The 19,847-nt window shown below is 38.9% G+C and overlaps 1 protein-coding gene, 2 non-coding genes and 1 pseudogene across 3 annotated transcripts; all 4 read right to left on the bottom strand.

Annotated features, from left to right (window-relative positions):
* Window positions 1-223: 223 nt before the first annotated feature.
* Window positions 224-2,043, bottom strand: LOC148292785 (uncharacterized). The gene is made up of 3 exons (XM_088244012.1): window positions 1,278-2,043; window positions 433-1,064; window positions 224-280 (listed from the first exon to the last, which is right to left on the bottom strand). The coding sequence occupies exons 1-3, from the start codon at window positions 2,041-2,043 to the stop codon at window positions 224-226; spliced, it is 1,455 nt and encodes a 484-aa protein (XP_088100138.1).
* A 1,751-nt stretch (window positions 2,044-3,794) lies between these two features.
* On the bottom strand, window positions 3,795-7,275 carry LOC148292784 (uncharacterized; annotated as a pseudogene).
* Window positions 7,276-10,029: 2,754 nt separating this feature from the next.
* Window positions 10,030-10,136, bottom strand: LOC148292783 (small nucleolar RNA R71). The gene has a single exon (XR_015826009.1). It is a non-coding gene; the product is annotated as a small nucleolar RNA R71 (small nucleolar RNA).
* A 9,604-nt stretch (window positions 10,137-19,740) lies between these two features.
* On the bottom strand, window positions 19,741-19,847 carry LOC148292782 (small nucleolar RNA R71). The gene has a single exon (XR_015826008.1). It is a non-coding gene; the product is annotated as a small nucleolar RNA R71 (small nucleolar RNA).

Below are 19,847 nucleotides of genomic sequence, written 5' to 3'. Positions count from 1 at the left end.
TACCCTGTGAAGGGATCAAGCCAAACGTAGTTCACTCCCGGATTTGAAGGAGGATTTTTTTTTTGTGACCTTTGTGGCTGCATCTAGTGTTAAAACTAGACTGCCTACGTACCCCTTTTGAGGGATCAAGCCGCACGTAGTTCAAGCTTTTTTTTGGTTTTTTTTTTTGCCCTAACTTCTGCTTGAACTGCCCTTTCAGGTTTTCAGTCCAAAGGGCTATTGTCTAAGCATAGAACCTCTTTACAAATTTCCCATTTACACATGGGGTAGATGCATGTTCCTTCAGGATTTGACAGTTCATAAGCGCCTTTAGCAAAAACCCTAGTGACGACGTAGGGTCCTTCCCATTTTGATACAAATTTCCCATGCATCTTTTGAGTAATGACAATGGGTCTTCGTATGGTTAGAACTAAATCTCCCATGGAAAATGACCTGAATTTGACCTTTCCTGTTGAAAGGACCTGCCATTTGAGCTTGATAAACTTCGAGTTTTTGTTGCATAAAGAGATGTTTTTCGTCCAGTGCCTCTAGCTCAGCTAGCCTAACCTTCACATTTTCATATGGGTTGACTAGATGTGTGGCTACCCTTAAAGAAGGTAATTGAATTTCCAATGATAATATTGCTTCTGACCCATAGACCAAACTATATGGAGTGCATCCAGTTGCTGTGCGAACAGTCATCCTGTAAGCCCACAATGCCTCGGGGAGACGTTCATGCCAATCTTTCTTGGTTCTTGAAACCATCTTTTTGAGAATATTGCAAAGCACTTTGTTAAATGCCTTAGCTTGGCCATTGGCCTGTGGATTATAACTTGCAGAAAATGAATGTCGGATGTTGTACTTATCACAGAGCTTGACCATAGTCTTATATTTGAAGTACAAGGCATTATCTGAAATGATTTTGGAAGGTACACCATAACGATGAATTGTATGTGTCCTTATAAAATTTGCAACATCATCTGCTTTCAATACTTTTAAAGGCACTGCTTTTGCCCATTTTGAAAAATAGCCTGTTGCAACTAAGATATACTGGTGTTGACGAGAAGATTTAGGCTTTATGATGCCTATGACATCCAATCCCCAAGTATCGAATGGCCAAGACAATATTGTTGGATGAAGAGGCGAAGGTGGTTGATGTATGAAATCTCCGTGTAGTTGACATGCCTTGCAAGTATTTGAAAACTTCATCGCATCCTAAACCATGGTTGGCCAGTAATATCCTAACCTTTTTAATTGGGCTGCAAGCTTGGGTCCAGATTGATGGGCACCACAGATACCTCCATGAGTTTCCAAAAGGGCAGTAGTTGCTTCTTGTTTTGATAAACACCGAAGGAGTATTCCATCAAAGTATCTCTTGTATAAGATGTCATTTAGATATATGAAACGATTGGCCCTATGCCTGATGTCAACTCTTTTCCTTGGGTTAGTTGGTAATTTTCCATGTTGAAGAAAATCAATCATGGATTGACGCCAATCTGGGCCCTCTTCGATTTCATAAACTGTGACAATATTGACCTCATGTTTTTCCCTCAACCGATCGAAGGCTGGAGGAAGTAGATGACGCTCTCCAACAGTGACTTGTATGTCTCTTTCTTTAGGGAGAGATAAAGATGCTGCCAGATTTGCTAATGCATCAGCTTTGTCATTTTCTGACCTTGGGATGTGGGCAATTTGAATGTCTTGAAATTGGGTCATTAAATACTTAGCTCTGTCATTGTACGAAACTAAGTTTTCATTTTTTACTGCATACTGGCCGTTCAATTGTTTGACAATTAGTTGTGAATCTCCAAATGCATGCAAACAATTGATGCTCATTTCAAGTGCAATTTCGAGGCCAATGATGAGTGCCTCGTATTCTTCTATGTTATTTGAGCAGAGTGTCATTAGAGAAAAAGAGTAGGGGATCAAGCCCCCTGACGGTGTGATGAATACCACGCCTGCCCCTGCTCCCTTCTTTCTAGCTGCACCATCAAAATAAAGTTGCCACGGTGAGATTTCTGTGGAAAATACCTCTTCATCTGGTAAATCATTTGGCAACTCCATATTGTCTAGCACGGGGTGTGCGGCCAGGAAATCAGCTAGTGCTTGTCCCTTGATTGCCTTTTGGGACACATATTTAATTTCGAATTCTGATAAAAGCAGAGACCATTGATGGGCATATTTTATATCATATATTTAATCCCATTCTTAGTATATTTTGGTTGATATTTTGGAAGAATTTTGATACTTTGAATTATATTTCCAATATAGGACTCTCAACTTCCTCTGGAGCAAAACGTAATCAAATGGACGAATTTTGGAGTAATTCCAGTTGGAGGACGTTCGTGAGTCACTTGCTTGATCGTATCAAAATTTCAGACTTTTCTACTGAGCGGTAATTTTCTGGCGATAAAATAAAGGAGCAGTGCGCGGTGCTGGAATAGTGACGTGTTGGGCTTTTATTGCGTTTTGGAGCCCAAGATGACCTCGGATGGGTTCGTGGCCTTCTGGAGAAGTGTTCAGAACGTTTTTATCTTTAAATCAAGCTATCTTGGGCCGGATTTGGAGGAGATTTGTGGCCAAAACGTGGCTGGACAGATTGTTGGCAGTTTCTCCTAGTCCAATTTGGACTTTATTTCCTAGTTTTATTTTATTTTAACCTAGTTTCCTTGTGGGGATTAGGAGCTGAGTTTTAGGAGGTATTTAAACTATTTTTCACAGCAAATTGAGGATCTCTCTTTTGGCTTTTGGAACGCGACTTTGGCTAGGATTTTTGGAAGAGCTTCTACTTCCAGGTGTTTTTATTCTTATTCATTCGAATGATATTTCCTGGGATTTTAGTTATGAGTATGCGTAACTAATTCCTTTTGCTAGGGCGAGGCCATAAGCCTTAGCATGAATATGTAATTTTATTAATTTGCTTATGAATGGATGCATGTTTGCTTTGAATTATTAATCACTGTGTTTGAAACTATCTATCTATTTTAATGACTGATCACCATTAGGATATTTAGACAAGTAATTTGATGCAATTTCTGTTGGAACATCACCCTGAAATTGAGGAGGGCTTCTTGTGATTAGTAATTGTAAGTTCACTTAAGGCGAACATCACGCTCTTAAGGGTTGCATAGTTTTTCGAAGGGTTTTCACAAAGTTTAATGAGTCTTGCATGTTTATATTTGATCTGAACATCACAAACGGATTGCATGTTAGATATACGTTTTCGCTTGAACATCACAAGGAAAATATGCATTAGGAAAACCTAACCTTCAAAGCATATATGTGGAAATTCATAAGTAATTGATAGAGTTGCATAGGATTGTGACGGCGACGGCTAAACCCTAGTTTCTCTCTCTATTGTTAATTTTAAAAACGTTTTTATTCTTTGCTATTATTACCTCCCAACTCTCAGATTTCTTTTATTGTCAAGTTAATCTTTTCAAATTCATAAATTTCACATCTTTGATAAAATCTATTTTGGTTATTAATTAAGACTTAGTTTAATTACAAATCAATCAAACAATCTTTGGGGACAACGACCTTGCATGAGCATCTATACTACAATAACCTTGTATTCTTGCAAGTATTTTAAGTGATTTTAACCCTGTTTGCGCAGGTACTAAAAATCCTATCAACCATTTTGCTAAACGCCCAGAAGGCACTGGCTTTGCCATGAGATATATGAGAGTTTCTACTTTGGAGATTGACGTAATTCCATGGGATAATATATAATGTCGTAATTTTTGCACAGCAAAAATCAAAGCCAAACAAACCTTTTCAATGGGGGTGTAGTTCTGTTCTGCCCCCACTAATGTTCAGCTTAAATAGTAAAGTGCATTCTCCTTCCCATCTTCATTCTCTTGAGCGTGCATTGCCCCCAGTGAGCGTTCAAGTGCAGCGATGTATAATATTAAGGGTTTTCCCTTAATTGGTGCCATTAATATTGGGGGTTTTAGAAGATATGCTTTGATGCTATCAAAAGCATTTTGGCATGCTTGATCCCATATGAATGGTGTGTCTTTTTTCATCAGCCTTGTGAATGGCTGGCACCTCCCAGACAAATTTGAAATGAACCTTCGTATGTAAGCTAGTCTTCCTTGTAAACCTCTTAACTGTTTCAAAGTTCGAGGAGGAGGCATTTCTAGGATTGCCTTGATTTTGGAAGGGTCAATTTCGATTCCACGATGTCTCACTACAAAACCCAGGAATTTCCCTTACGTCACTCCAAATGCGCATTTCAAAGGGTTCATTTTTAACTCATGTTTTCGGAGCCTATCAAAAACCCGTTTCAGGTCATTTAAATGATGCTCTCTCTTTCTGGTTTTTACAACCAAATCATCCACATAACATTCGATTTTATTATGTAGCATGTCGCTAAAGATGACTGTCATGGCTCTTTGGTATGTTGCACCAGCATTTTTCAGACTGAACGACATCACAGTATAACAGTAAACCCCCTTTGGGATTCGAAACGCAGTAAGCTCTTCATCTTCAGGTGCCATTTTGATTTGGTTATATCCTGAAAATCCATCAATGAAGGATAAAGCCTCAAATCAAGTCGTTGCATCTACCAATAATTCGGTGATCGGGAGAGGGAATTCATCTTTGGGACATGCATTGTTAAGATCTCTAAAATCTATGCAGATACGTATTTGACCATTCTTCTTTTTTACAGGAACAATGCTTGTGAGCCAAGTAGGATACTGGACTTCTCGAATAAACCCAGCATTTATTAACTTGTCAATTTCAGCATTTATTTGTACCTGCAGCTCTGGTCGAAACCGTCTTGGAGCCTGCTTCACATAGCGACATTGACTTGATACTGCCAATCTGTGTACTGCTACATTAGGATCTAGGCCAGGCATGTCTTGATAGCCCCATGCAAATACATCTCAGTATTCTTGAAGAAGGCACCTATAATTTTCCAATTCATTTGGAGTTAGTAAGGCACTTACAAAAATGGGTTTGGGCTCATCATTTGTACCAAGATTAACTTCTTGTAGTTCATCCACAGTAGCTTGACCTCCATCTTCAATTTGGGATGGTGCTTGCTGAATATTATCAATAAACTCTAATGGCTCATTATCAGGAATTCGGATTTCATGCTCTTCATTTTCTGTTGGGTTAACATCTGTGATGGAGACAGTTAACTTGAACGGCCTCAATATTTCTAGATTGCTCTGAACTTGTCATCACACTTTTCTTGACTCTCCATTTCTTACTCTTTTGAAGTTTTTGTGAGGGAGCAACACCTCCAAGTCTTTGGAAAACTGAGATGCGAGTTGGAAAATTATTTGCTTTGTTCCCAAGCCGCTCAAAAACTGAGATCCGGGGTGATTTATTGCTTGACTCAGTTTCAGCAAAGAAAGATTTTTCGAGGTCAGTGAAAACTACTGATTCGTCTATTTATGTCTTCGGACCTTTTACCCTGAGCATGCCATTTTCTTGTCTTACTGAGACATAAATGCAATTCTTTCTGACTTTGCCTTTTTTGGATTTTATCTTCAATGAAGTTGAAGATCATGTCTTCATGGACCTATTTCCTTCAAAGAATACAACACGGTTACGTCGAGTATTGTTCTTTGAAATAGTTGGATTTCCATTAAAGACAACGTGGTTATGCCGACTGTTGTTCTTCTTTAACACAGTTGAGACTATCAAACTGCCCCTTGGGATTGAATGGTTAATCTTGCGTAGTGGCTGTGTGTATGTTGTCATGAGCGTCTCAATTGTATTTTGAACTGACACCAATGCTTTTTGACCTAGCTTTTTTTGGTCATCTGGTGAGTATTTAAAGGCTGTCTTTGAACTTGAAGTCTTTTCTTTATTTGGGAAAATAGAAGGCGATGTGATCTTTATTTTGATTGGCTTTGTTGACCCTGATGGTCCTCCTGTTTTTATGCTCAGCCCTCGCTTTGCCTTTTCTGTATTTTTCGGCTGTACAAAGGTAAGGCTTGGTGATTTATAAAACTTTGCATATGAATAATTAACTTCTTCACCTCTAAATGGATCAGCATCTGCAGAGACCTTTTTGACTTCACCATTTGATAAGAACTTAAAACACTGATGTAGTGTAGAAGGAACAATGCCATATGTGTGGAGCCATGGGGCCCCCAAAAGCACGTTGTAAGATGTATTAGCATCAATGACATGAAAAAGGGCATCAGAATAAAGTTCCCCTATTTCCATTTGCAATGCTATGGTGCCCATAGCTCTTTGTCCGACTTGATTGAAACCCTGAATTGTCAACATAGATGGTGACAACTGTCGAGCACTCATTCCAATCATATGAAGTGTCTTTAAAGGAAGAAGATTTACCGCTGAGCCACAATCAAGCAAAATTCGATTGATCAATGTATTTCCAACTTCTCCACTAACATAAAGTGGTTGGTTGTGGAACTCAGATCCAAGCATCATATCATTTTCATCAAATGTGATGCTTGCTAAATAGCAAGCACAATATTTTGGTGATGCAGTAACCGCGTTTGCTGGCTCGAAACTCGTTCTAAACATCTCGGGGCTCATTAAAGCCATAGTGAGTGCTTCTCTAAGTTCCTTTGACATTTGCATGGCGTCATAGATATTAAGAAATGATGGGATACGTTTCAACTGAGCCACTACATTGAGCTGTGATTGGTCCCTGACACAAGTTTGTCCTTGCTGAGATCTGGAACTACTTGCTTTGATTGGTATTTCCACTGCAAAACTTTGTGAAGAAATTGGAATTTCTGTCATTTTTGATTTATCAGGAAAGACTGGTGCAATTTGCAGCGTGGTTTGATCTGCTGCTTCAGAGGTTTCATACGAAGTCATTAAACAATTAAAGCATTCTTCCTCTCCTTCGTAGCTTTTCTTAAAGGAATTAGCAGGGAAAAATTCAGCGAGGGTAACTGATGCCCTTGGTTGTTGTTCATATGCTTTTCTTTGTATGATCTTCGGTTTCTCTGAAGTCTTCTTTTTCAATTTCTTATTTTTCAGAGATGGCTTGCTCGCAATTTTGACACCACGGTGAGTAGATGACTTTAGCACCGAGGAATTTTTGACAATATTTTTAGCCTTTCTTTTGACAACTGTCCGCCATTCACTTTGGGACTCATCGGAAAAATCTGACGAATCTTCCCAAATATCCAGGCTAGGTGCGGTCATAAGGTCATACAAGGTAGGAATATTAGGATTTCCAGGACGAGGCATATCGGGGTATGCATGAACAACTGTAATCTCATTGTCAACATGGAATCCTATAGGTATAGCTCCTTCTGGCAAGGAAACATGAGGAATAAGTTCACCCTCAATCATGTTAGATGTTGCAATTTGCTGCTTTGAAGATGAATTGTTAAGCTCATAATTTCATACATATACATGCCCAATTTACTTACTTCTTTTGCTTAGTTCCTATAATTCTAAGTTATTTCCCTCCCTTTGTGTGTTTTGTAGGCCAATAGAGCAAGAGAGCATAATTCATGCAATTCAAGCATGTTAAGGCCTAATTTGGATGAATGGAAGAAGAGCTTAAAAGACAAACTCATTTTGGCTACAGCCCCCTACCAGTCCAGTTCCGTAGGTCATATTGCAAGCTTTGTTTCAGCAACCTACACAGCTCGGATGAGGCAGCATTCTTCATGAAAGTTGTTCCAATGGGTGTGTACTATAACATATCCAAAATTCAGCCCCATTGGATAAATATGGAGTCTGTTACCTAGCAAACACAGAGCCATGCTCAGGATGGATTTTATCAGCGCGCAAAATGAGTTAGCAATTTGTTTTGGCCTTAACTTCCTCCTCCGACCTTGGATTGGCCCAAATGACATATGGCTGGAAAGAAGACATTCTGAACTTCAATTTCGAGTGCTTAAAGTCCTAATTTGATTAAGAGAAGCCCAAGTTGTAAGCCCTTGAAGTTGCTGGTTATGCTGACCTCAGCATGTGCTGGTTGGATGCTTGGTCATGGTGAGCTAGGTATGAGCTATCATTTCTGGTTGGAAGCTTGGTCATGGTGACATGAAGATGAGCTAGGGCTGCTGGTGGGATCTATTGGTGAAGTGCATCAACCAATTCAGATTTTATAATGCAAGTGTTGTATGCATTAGTGAAGTGCATCAACCAATTCATCTTTTATAATGCAAGTGTTGTATGCATTAGCCATATTGAATTCAGATTTGTCACTCCCCTCTCCCTATAAATACCACATCCATTCCACATTCAAGACACAACAAATCCTGAGATTCACAACCCCCACAATTCACTCCAACCATCCTCAAACACTCTCAAAATCCCAAACACTCCAACAATCACCAAAACAACTCCAGCAAACCTCTCTTCCATTTCCCTACGAATTTCATCTTCCTTAGCCATCACCACTCACTCAAACTCATCCCAAATCACCTCCATATCCTTCATACATCTTTCTAGAAGTGGGGAAGCTCTTGGAGAAGCATTAGAAGTGGAGAAGCACTTGGAGAAGCCTTGGACACCACAAGAACTTCAGAAAAAGGGTTTTTCTACTCTTATTGTATTCATTATGTTTTCTCATTTCTGTTCAAGTCTCTTTTCCATTATGAGTAGCTAAATCCATAACTAGGGCTTCGATGTAACCTAACATGAATATTCTGGGTTTATAAGTTTGGAGTTTCAAGTTTGATTCATGATTCATGTTCTTATTCATTATGCTTATAAGTTAACATGCTTGTTTGAATGATTGATCACCATTAGAACTTGTTTGTTAACTATCTTGGTTTGAATTAAGAGTATACACCATGCTTTAATTCGAATTGAACTATGAATAGGAAGAGTATGTATGGACATTCGACAACAGGGATTAGATACATACTTGGTTGTTTAAAATGTTCTTCTATGCTTAATGGGTTCCTAATGCTTAATTTTAGGTTAGACAACAAATGATCAAATTAGGGAATTAGGAACACAAGGTTAGGACCAAACACCATGGCCTAATCATACTTTAGCTAGAATCAATCTTTGAATCTGAATTAGACTTGTTACTTGAATCTTTATAACCTAGAATTGAATTGTTATGGTGATTCGAATGCCCTAGTCTCAAAATCTGTTTTCCAACTCTTAAAACCACTCTTTGTTACATTTGTTTACTTGTTTTTGTTTGCAATTTCATTTTGCTTCTTTTGTTCAACAATCACAACCACTCTTGTTTTAAATTCTGTTTTAGACATAACCTCCTACTTTCTTGAATTTGGTAATCTAAGTACATAACTAGTTTTAACTTCTCAATCTTCGTGGGTACGACCTCGTACTTGTCTTGCTATACTACTAATTGCCCCGTACAATTGCGAGTTAACATAATATTAACAACAAATTTTGGCGCCGTTGCCGGGGACTGAACGAAAGTTCTTCCCTGGTTATGTGCCCAAGGTTACCCTATTCTTTTTAGTGTTTCTAATTAATCTAATTTTCTGTTTCAGGTAGTTTATGTCTAAAAATCCATTACTTGAACAAGTGAGGTCTTCGTTCCAACGTTCTAGATCTTTGAACGCAGGACCATCATTGCAACCCAGACGAGTGACCTCTGAAATTCAGAATCGTCTAGAAAGGGAGTTGTCAACTGCAAAAGAGCAAGCTCTTGCTACATTTACAAGTCTTGCTCTCCACACTGAACTTCCCGGTTCTTCACTTTCAAATTCGGAAGCAAGTTCAGACCAAGAAGAAGAAGAAATGATGGCTGCCATTGAGTTCATGGGAGAACTTGATATCCCAACAATTCCAGCATCTCCTTCAAGCATTTTGCTGCCCACTGTAGCTCGAAATTATGAGCTTAAATCTTCTCATCTTAATATGCTGCCTTCCTTTTATGGTTTACCTAATGAAGATCCATTGACTCATATAAAGGATATTTTTAATGTTGTGAGTTCTTTTCCCTTGACAGGTGTGACAGAAGATCAACTTCGAATGAGAGTGTTTCCATACACTTTAAAGGATAAGGCGAAGTATTGGTTGAATTCTTTGAAGCCTGGTTCACTCACTACATGGTCTGCCATTCAAAAGAAGTTCCTGGAAAAATACTTCTCCACGCAAAAGACCGACATGCTTAGGGACAAGATCTTGTTATTTGCACAGCAAGATGATGAATCGTTTTGTGAAGCATGGGAGAAATTCAATGGGTTGCTCAACCAATGTCCTCATCATGGGATTCCATTGAAGCTTCAAATGCGTATGTTTTATAAAGGACTAACCCCTTCTAGTCATAATATAGTCACCAATTTTGCAGGTGGTTCTTTTAAAACCAAAACTCCAGAAGAAACGTACGAACTCTTTGAGGAGATAGCAATGGAGACCCAACATACGGATACAAGAGGTAAACGTGTTATTAGTGGTTCTAATGATGCTTCTAGTGTGCAGATTTCAAAACTGGAACAAAAGCTAGATGCTCTTCTTGCATTAAACTCAAGAAGCCCTCCGAAGGAAGTGTGTAGCATTTGTGAATCTCATGACCATGCTACCACAGCTTGTCCACTTGGGGCTGGATATCCAGAATTTGTGCAAGAGCAAGCTAAGTTGGTAAATTCCTACAACCAAGGTCCAAGAAATGATCCATACTCTCAAAGTTATAATCCAGGTTGGAGGAATCATCCAAACTTTTCATGGAGAAATACCCAGAATCAAGCAAATCCCCCTTCATTCCAAAGGCCACAACAATCATCATCATCATTGGAAGATATAGTGAAGCAGATGGCAATCAACCAATCCAATTTTCAGTAAACTACACAAGCTGCCATCTCCAAATTGGAAGTCCAATTAGGCCAAATAGCTGCTGAAATAACTCAAAGAGTGCCTGGGAAATGGCCAAGCCAAACTGAGATCAATCCAAAGAACCCAGAAGCCAAGGCCATTCATGTGCTCAGATCAGGTAAGATCATTGATAATAAAGATGATTCTAATCTTTCAAATGATGTTGTGATTGTAGAAAATGAAGAGGAGGAGACCATGGCTACGGAAAGAGAACAACTCAAAACTTCTCAATCTGCTCCTAAGGCCAAATCAGATTCTCAGAAATCCGATCAATTCCAATTGCATAAAAGGGATGACAAATTTGTGCCACCACATCTTCAAGAAGATAGATACGTGCCACCCGCTCCATATGTTCCACAGATTCCATTTCCAGGCCGTCTTAAGAAAGCAAAGCAAGATAAGGCTTTTAAAGAGATTTATGATATTTTGAGTAAAGTTAATATCAATTTGCCTTTGCTTGATCTTATTGAACAGATTCCTGCATATGGAAAATTCATCAAGGACTTGAAAACTCACAAGCTCAATTTCGCTCCAAATGAAGGAGTAAAGCTCGACCAGAATGTAAGTGCTGTGTTGCAAAGGAAGCTTCCACCAAAACTAGATGATCCTGGCAGCTTTGACATTCCCATTAACATTGGAGGCAAGAAGGTTGGAAGAGCCATGTTGGACTTGGGAGCAAGCATCAATGTTTTGCCATATTCAGTTTATCAAGAGCTTGGCTTAGAAGGGATGAAGAAGACTTCAATGCGACTTGAACTAGCTGATCATTCTATAAAATATCCAAAAGGTATTGTAGAAGATATTCTAGTTCAAGTTAATACACTAATTCTCCCTGCTGATTTTGTAGTGATGGACATGGAAGACAATCCAAATGGAGATCGTGTTGATCCCATTCTCCTAGGCAGGCCATTCATGGCCACTGCAGACACAATCATCAAAGTGAAAGATAGCACTCTCTCCATGACTGTTTTGGGTGAAACTGTTGAATTTAAAATGCTTAATGCTCTATCTCAACCTTCTATCTCTCTTGATTCTTGCTTTTCAATTGATGTTGTGGATCATGAGGTTTCTTCCAAAATTTTGCAGAGAAAGTCTAATGATGCTCTAGAAGCTGTCTTAACACAAGAAGAGGAAGATCTTTGTGAACCGGAGTTCCAAGAAGTGGTGGCTGCCTTAGAAGTGTTTCCGCCATACCCACCATCCTTTAGGCCACCAATCGAGCCTCTTGGACCATCATCCACGAAATTGGAGCCATCCATTGTCATCCCACCAAAGCTAGAACTTAAACCTCTTCCCAATAATCTTAAATATACATATTTGGGTGCTAACGAAACTCTCCCTGTTATAATTGCTGCAGGTCTCTCCTCACATGAAGAAGAGAGCTTAATTAAAGTTCTAAAAGAGCATAAAACAGCCATTGGGTGGACCATAGCAGACATCAAAGGAATTAGTCCAAGCATGTGCATGCACCGGATTTTAATGGAAGAAGACAGCAAACCATCTCGTGATGCCCAAAGGAGGCTAAATCCCAACATGAAAGAGGTGGTTAGAGCTGAAGTTTTAAAGCTACTCGATGTAGGAATCATCTACCCAATTTCAGATTCTAAGTGGGTGAGCCCTGTGCAAGTTGTTCCAAAGAAGTCCGGAATCACCGTTGTGAAGAATGAGAAGAATGAGCTAGTTCCTACACGAACTGTCACTGGTTGGAGAGTTTGCATTGATTACAGGAAGTTGAACACATCCACTAGAAAAGATCATTTCCCCTTACCTTTTATTGATCAAATGCTTGAACGTTTATCTGGCCATGCTTACTATTGTTTTCTTGATGGTTTTTCAGGTTATAATCAAATTCCCATTGCTCCGGAAGACCAAGAGAAAACCACATTCACATGCCCATTTGGTACGTTTGCTTATAGAAGGATGCCATTCGGTTTATGCAATGCCCCAGCAACTTTCCAAAGATGCATGATGTCAATCTTTTCAGATATGGTGGAACGATTCATTGAGGTATTTATGGATGATTTTTCAGTTTTTGGTTCCTCTTTTGATAATTGTCTTCACCACTTGTCTCTAGTGCTTAAAAGATGCCAGGAAACAAATCTGATTTTGAATTGGGAGAAGTGTCACTTCATGGTGAGACAAGGCATTGTACTAGGCCATGTGATTTCAAGCAAGGGAATCGAAGTGGATAAAGCCAAGATCGACCTCATCTCAAATCTTCCACCCCCTACCTCTGTTAAAGGAATTAGAAGCTTTCTAGGTCATGCTGGATTCTATAGAAGGTTCATCAAAAATTTCTCAAGCATTACAAGGCCATTGTGTAATCTCCTTGCTAAGGATGCTGTTTTTGAGTTTAATGAAGCTTGCATGGAAGCTTTTTCTACCTTGAAGAGGGAGCTAACTTCAGCCCCTATTATCATAGCTCCGGATTGGTCTTTACCATTTGAAATAATGTGTGATGCCTCTGACTTTGCTATTGGTGCAGTTTTAGGTCAAAAGAAGAACAAGCTGCCCCATGTGATTCATTATGCTAGCCGGACCTTGAATGATGCTCAAATCAACTACTCCACAACAGAGAAGGAGTTGCTTGCTGTGGTTTTTGCTTTAGAAAAATTTCGTTCTTACCTTGTTGGTTCTAAAGTAATTGTTTATTCTGACCATGCAGCCCTTAGATACTTGCTCACTAAGAAGGATGCCAAACCACGCTTGATTAGATGGATTCTCTTGCTGCAAGAATTCGATTTGGAGATTCGAGATAAGAAGGGATGTGAGAATGTGGTAGCTGATCATTTGAGCAGAATTGTGGTTGAAGAAAAAGGAGGAGCTGTGCTACCCTTGAATGAGACTTTCCCTGATGAACAACTATATGCTGCCCAAGTCAAAGAGCCATGGTATGCTGATTTTGTTAATTATCTTGCTTGTGGTGTTCTTAGAAATGATCTAACTTCTCAGGATAAGAAGAAGTTCTTTTCCATGGTGAAACATTATGTATGGGATGAACCTTTCTTATTCAAGCATTGCCCGGATCAACTCATCAGAAGATGTGTTCCAGAAGAAGAGCAAGAAAGCATACTTAGGCATAGCCACGAATTGGCCTGTGGAGGTCACTTTGGAGCTAAGAAAACAGCACTTAAAATTCTGCAATCTGGTTTCTTTTGGCCCACTCTATTTAAAGATGCATTTAATTTTTGTGTTAAGTGTGATAGGTGCCAAAGGATGGGGAACATAAGTCGCAGGAATGAAATGCCATTGAATAACATACTTGTTGTGGAGCTCTTCGATGTGTGGGGTATTGATTTCATGGGACCATTCCCATCTTCCTTTGGTTATACTTACATACTTGTTGCTGTTGATTATGTGTCTAAATGGGTGGAAGCCATAGCCACCAAAACCAATGATTATAAGGTGGTGCTGAAGTTCTTGAAGGATAATATTTTCACAAGGTTTGGTACTCCAAGGGCTGTCATTAGTGATGGAGGCAGCCACTTCTGTAACAAGCCATTCGAAGCACTCATGAAGAAGTACAACATCACCCATCGAGTCTCTACACCATATCATCCGCAAACTTCTGGTCAAGTGGAAATAAGCAATAGAGAAATTAAGCACATCCTGGAGAAGGTGGTGAACAATACAAGGAAAGATTGGGCAGCCAAGCTCAATGATGCATTATGGGCTTATAGGACAGCATATAAGACTCCCATTGGAATGAGCCCTTATCGTCTTGTGTTTGGGAAAGCTTGTCACCTGCCAATGGAGCTTGAACACAATGCTTTTTGGGCCATCAAGAAGTTAAATTTTGATCTAGACAAGGCAGGCCATGCAAGAAAGTTTCAGCTGAATGAATTGGAAGAAATTAGACATGAGTCTTATGAGAATGCAAAGCTTTACAAAGAACGAACCAAGAGTTACCATGACAGAAACATTCAACGGAAAGAGTTCTCCAAAGGTATGTCAGTTCTTTTGTTTAACTCACGTTTGCGTCTCTTTCCAGGAAAATTGAAGTCTAGATGGCAAGGCCCATTCACCGTGGTCAATGTTTCTCCCTATGGAGCTGTGGAGATTCAAAACCCTAAAGATGGCTCGACTTTCAAAGTAAATGGACAACGTTTAAAGCCATTCTATGAGGGAGTTTCAGCTGGCATCCAAACTGGCCATGTGGTAGATCAACTTCCCTTCGTACCATCAACTTAGCTGATTGCACAATGTCTTGCCAAGACAGTAACTAAGGCGCTTCTTGGGAGGCAACCCATGTGTTCAAGAAGAAGGTGCTTGGTAGCAATCGACCTAATCGCATCAAGGGGGAGCATTTCAATCCTTTCTCTTTACTTGTTATTATTTTAAATTTCTGTTTTTTTTTTTTTTTATAAAAATTTAAAAAAAATTTAAAAATTTAAAAATTTAAAAAGATTTTTCATATGAGCTAACTTATGGTAACTCCAGTGAGCACTTCCGTCAATACAGTGTCTAGGAGTTCTTTAGGCGACACCTTCGGTGTCTAAGAAGTTTGGGTTTTAAGCGGGACCATTGTGACCCCTCCAACCTTCCCGGATCCCCTGGCTGTGTTTTCTGAGGCCCTTAACTGGTCATCCATGAGTTGCTTATATATTCATTTTTTTTATTTTTTATTTTTCCTAAACCTTCTTCTAAACTTTTCCCTTTATCATTTGTTTGTTCTCAATCATCTTTTGTATGCTTTCACATTGAGGACAATGTTCAATTCAGGTCTGGGGGGAAGGTTTTCAATTTCAATTTTCTTATCCATTTGTGTTTTCAATTTTCGTTCTCTTGTCACAATTTTTTTTTTATTTTTTTTATTTTTTTTATTTTTTATTTTTATTTTTTTTTAAAGAATGTCATACAATCAATGCTATGGAGCTGCTATTTGAGGTTTTCATATCAGAATTTTGCACTTCACAAAGCTTTTGCTCTTAGAATTCTGGTGGCTAAAGTACCACGCTCAAATTCTTGAAGGAAAATAGTGGAGACTACCCTAGTGAGCTATATCGAGCCTAATTGCTTTCTTGAGAGGGTTTAAAGTGTTCTATTTCTCATCCATACTTATTTTCTTCAATTCACTCTAATTGATCTCATTATTCCATTTTGATTGAATACTAAGGATGATTCTCTTTTGCAGATATCATGTGCTTGCTCTCATTCATGAATGAACTCATTGAAGTGATGCTAGGCTATGTGTGCATAACCATTCTATGTGCTTTCTTTTCACCCTACCTATATGTGTGTTCCATCAACCCTCTTGAAGCCAAACACTTAAAGCCTTTTCTTCTATCACCCTCATCATTTCCCTACCTTTGTATCTCAATCTGAGATACTTGACCTATTGTAGCCATACCCTATAGCTTAGAAATATACCAAGGTGTGCCAAGATAAAGTTTGAAGCAAGGAAGTTGCAGCCATGTACCTAAATAAAGATGATGTGAATCTGTGCAATGAAGTTAATGAAGATGCAGATCAAATCAACGAAGATGAAAGTGTTTCGATTTGATCTAAGTGTGAAAAATAAAGTCTATGCCAGGAGATACCATGAAGTTTGCTGCCATGCCAATCTAAATCAATGATGCCTTGCAGATTAATGAAGCATGCAACCTTGGTATGTTCTTAAGTTATTTGTTTTTCCTTCCAATTCTTCCATTTCCCCTAAACCTTAGCCTTTCATTACAACATTGTGAAAGACCTAGCTGATCTTTGAGGATGTATTCATGGGTGCTGGTAAGTATGTGTGTATCTCTATTCTTAGTATTTAATTCCTTTCATGAGATCTAACCAAATTTGTGCTTCTATTACATACACTCACTTATGCTTTCTTGAGAGAATTAAAACATAGGTTCTGAGTGATTGAGTGTTATCTGTGAGAATTAGAGTCGAAGCATGTTCTCTATTCAAGGTTTGAGTGTGCTTGCTTTGAAACTGTGTGCCTTTGAGCTATAGCTTCCTCTTGTACACACTGATTGATGACCTATCTTGGCAACTCTATGGTGTTGGAGGTATGACTAAAACTTTCTTTCATTTTCATTAGTTGATTTCAAAGTTGTTTTTCTAACCATTTTGTTTTGTAGAGTTAGAAAAACGTTTGTGGGTATCGTATCTGTTAAACCCTCAGGAGACACAACTCCTCCTACTAGGGATGCCTAGAGGTTTAAAGGCTTGTTGCATACGCTCAATGCAATCGAGTTACCTACGAAAGTGGTCTAGTTAACTTCTTGTTTTGTTTTTATCTTTGTTTCTCTTTTGTTTTGCTCGAGGACTAGCAAAATCTAAGTTTGGGGGTGTGTTAAGCTCATAATTTCATACATATACATGCCCAATTTACTTACTTCTTTTGCTTAGTTCCTATAATTCTAAGTTATTTCCCTCCCTTTGTGTGTTTTGTAGGCCAATAGAGCAAGAGAGCATAATTCATGCAATTCAAGCATGTTAAGGCCTAATTTGGATGAATGGAAGAAGAGCTTAAAAGACAAACTCATTTTGGCTACAGCCCCCTACCAGTCCAGTTCCGTAGGTCATATTGCAAGCTTTGTTTCAGCAACCTACACAGCTCGGATGAGGCAGCATTCTTCATGAAAGTTGTTCCAATGGGTGTGTACTATAACATATCCAAAATTCAGCCCCATTGGATAAATATGGAGTCTGTTACCTAGCAAACACAGAGCCATGCTCAGGATGGATTTTATCAGCGCGCAAAATGAGTTAGCAATTTGTTTTGGCCTTAACTTCCTCCTCCGACCTTGGATTGGCCCAAATGACATATGGCTGGAAAGAAGACATTCTGAACTTCAATTTCGAGTGCTTAAAGTCCTAATTTGATTAAGAGAAGCCCAAGTTGTAAGCCCTTGAAGTTGCTGGTTATGCTGACCTCAGCATGTGCTGGTTGGATGCTTGGTCATGGTGAGCTAGGTATGAGCTATCATTTCTGGTTGGAAGCTTGGTCATGGTGACATGAAGATGAGCTAGGGCTGCTGGTGGGATCTATTGGTGAAGTGCATCAACCAATTCAGATTTTATAATGCAAGTGTTGTATGCATTAGTGAAGTGCATCAACCAATTCATCTTTTATAATGCAAGTGTTGTATGCATTAGCCATATTGAATTCAGATTTGTCACTCCCCTCTCCCTATAAATACCACATCCATTCCACATTCAAGACACAACAAATCCTGAGATTCACAACCCCCACAATTCACTCCAACCATCCTCAAACACTCTCAAAATCCCAAACACTCCAACAATCACCAAAACAACTCCAGCAAACCTCTCTTCCATTTCCCTACGAATTTCATCTTCCTTAGCCATCACCACTCACTCAAACTCATCCCAAATCACCTCCATATCCTTCATACATCTTTCTAGAAGTGGGGAAGCTCTTGGAGAAGCATTAGAAGTGGAGAAGCACTTGGAGAAGCCTTGGACACCACAAGAACTTCAGAAAAAGGGTTTTTCTACTCTTATTGTATTCATTATGTTTTCTCATTTCTGTTCAAGTCTCTTTTCCATTATGAGTAGCTAAATCCATAACTAGGGCTTCGATGTAACCTAACATGAATATTCTGGGTTTATAAGTTTGGAGTTTCAAGTTTGATTCATGATTCATGTTCTTATTCATTATGCTTATAAGTTAACATGCTTGTTTGAATGATTGATCACCATTAGAACTTGTTTGTTAACTATCTTGGTTTGAATTAAGAGTATACACCATGCTTTAATTCGAATTGAACTATGAATAGGAAGAGTATGTATGGACATTCGACAACAGGGATTAGATACATACTTGGTTGTTTAAAATGTTCTTCTATGCTTAATGGGTTCCTAATGCTTAATTTTAGGTTAGACAACAAATGATCAAATTAGGGAATTAGGAACACAAGGTTAGGACCAAACACCATGGCCTAATCATACTTTAGCTAGAATCAATCTTTGAATCTGAATTAGACTTGTTACTTGAATCTTTATAACCCAGAATTGAATTGTTATGGTGATTCGAATGCCCTAGTCTCAAAATCTGTTTTCCAACTCTTAAAACCACTCTTTGTTACATTTGTTTACTTGTTTTTGTTTGCAATTTCATTTTGCTTCTTTTGTTCAACAATCACAACCACTCTTGTTTTAAATTCTGTTTTAGACATAACCTCCTACTTTCTTGAATTTGGTAATCTAAGTACATAACTAGTTTTAACTTCTCAATCTTCGTGGGTACGACCTCGTACTTGTCTTGCTATACTACTAATTGCCCCGTACAATTGCGAGTTAACATAATATTAACAACAAATTTTGGCGCCGTTGCCGGGGACTGAACGAAAGTTCTTCCCTGGTTATGTGCCCAAGGTTACCCTATTCTTTTTAGTGTTTCTAATTAATCTAATTTTCTGTTTCAGGTAGTTTATGTCTAAAAATCCATTACTTGAACAAGTGAGGTCTTCGTTCCAACGTTCTAGATCTTTGAACGCAGGACCATCATTGCAACCCAGACGAGTGACCTCTGAAATTCAGAATCGTCTAGAAAGGGAGTTGTCAACTGCAAAAGAGCAAGCTCTTGCTACATTTACAAGTCTTGCTCTCCACACTGAACTTCCCAGTTCTTCACTTTCAAATTCGGAAGCAAGTTCAGACCAAGAAGAAGAAGAAATGATGGCTGCCATTGAGTTCATGGGAGAACTTGATATCCCAACAATTCCAGCATCTCCTTCAAGCATTTTGCTGCCCACTGTAGCTCGAAATTATGAGCTTAAATCTTCTCATCTTAATATGCTGCCTTCCTTTTATGGTTTACCTAATGAAGATCCATTGACTCATATAAAGGATATTTTTAATGTTGTGAGTTCTTTTCCCTTGACAGGTGTGACAGAAGATCAACTTCGAATGAGAGTGTTTCCATACACTTTAAAGGATAAGGCGAAGTATTGGTTGAATTCTTTGAAGCCTGGTTCACTCACTACATGGTCTGCCATTCAAAAGAAGTTCCTGGAAAAATACTTCTCCACGCAAAAGACCGACATGCTTAGGGACAAGATCTTGTTATTTGCACAGCAAGATGATGAATCGTTTTGTGAAGCATGGGAGAAATTCAATGGGTTGCTCAACCAATGTCCTCATCATGGGAT

The sequence above is a fragment of the Prunus avium genome, chromosome 7, assembly GCF_965620075.1.
Source record: "Prunus avium chromosome 7, drPruAviu1.hap1.1, whole genome shotgun sequence".
Classification (NCBI taxonomy): domain Eukaryota; kingdom Viridiplantae; phylum Streptophyta; class Magnoliopsida; order Rosales; family Rosaceae; genus Prunus; species Prunus avium.
Note: the sequence above shows the minus strand (reverse complement) of the source record. Positions and strands in the feature narration are given on the sequence as shown.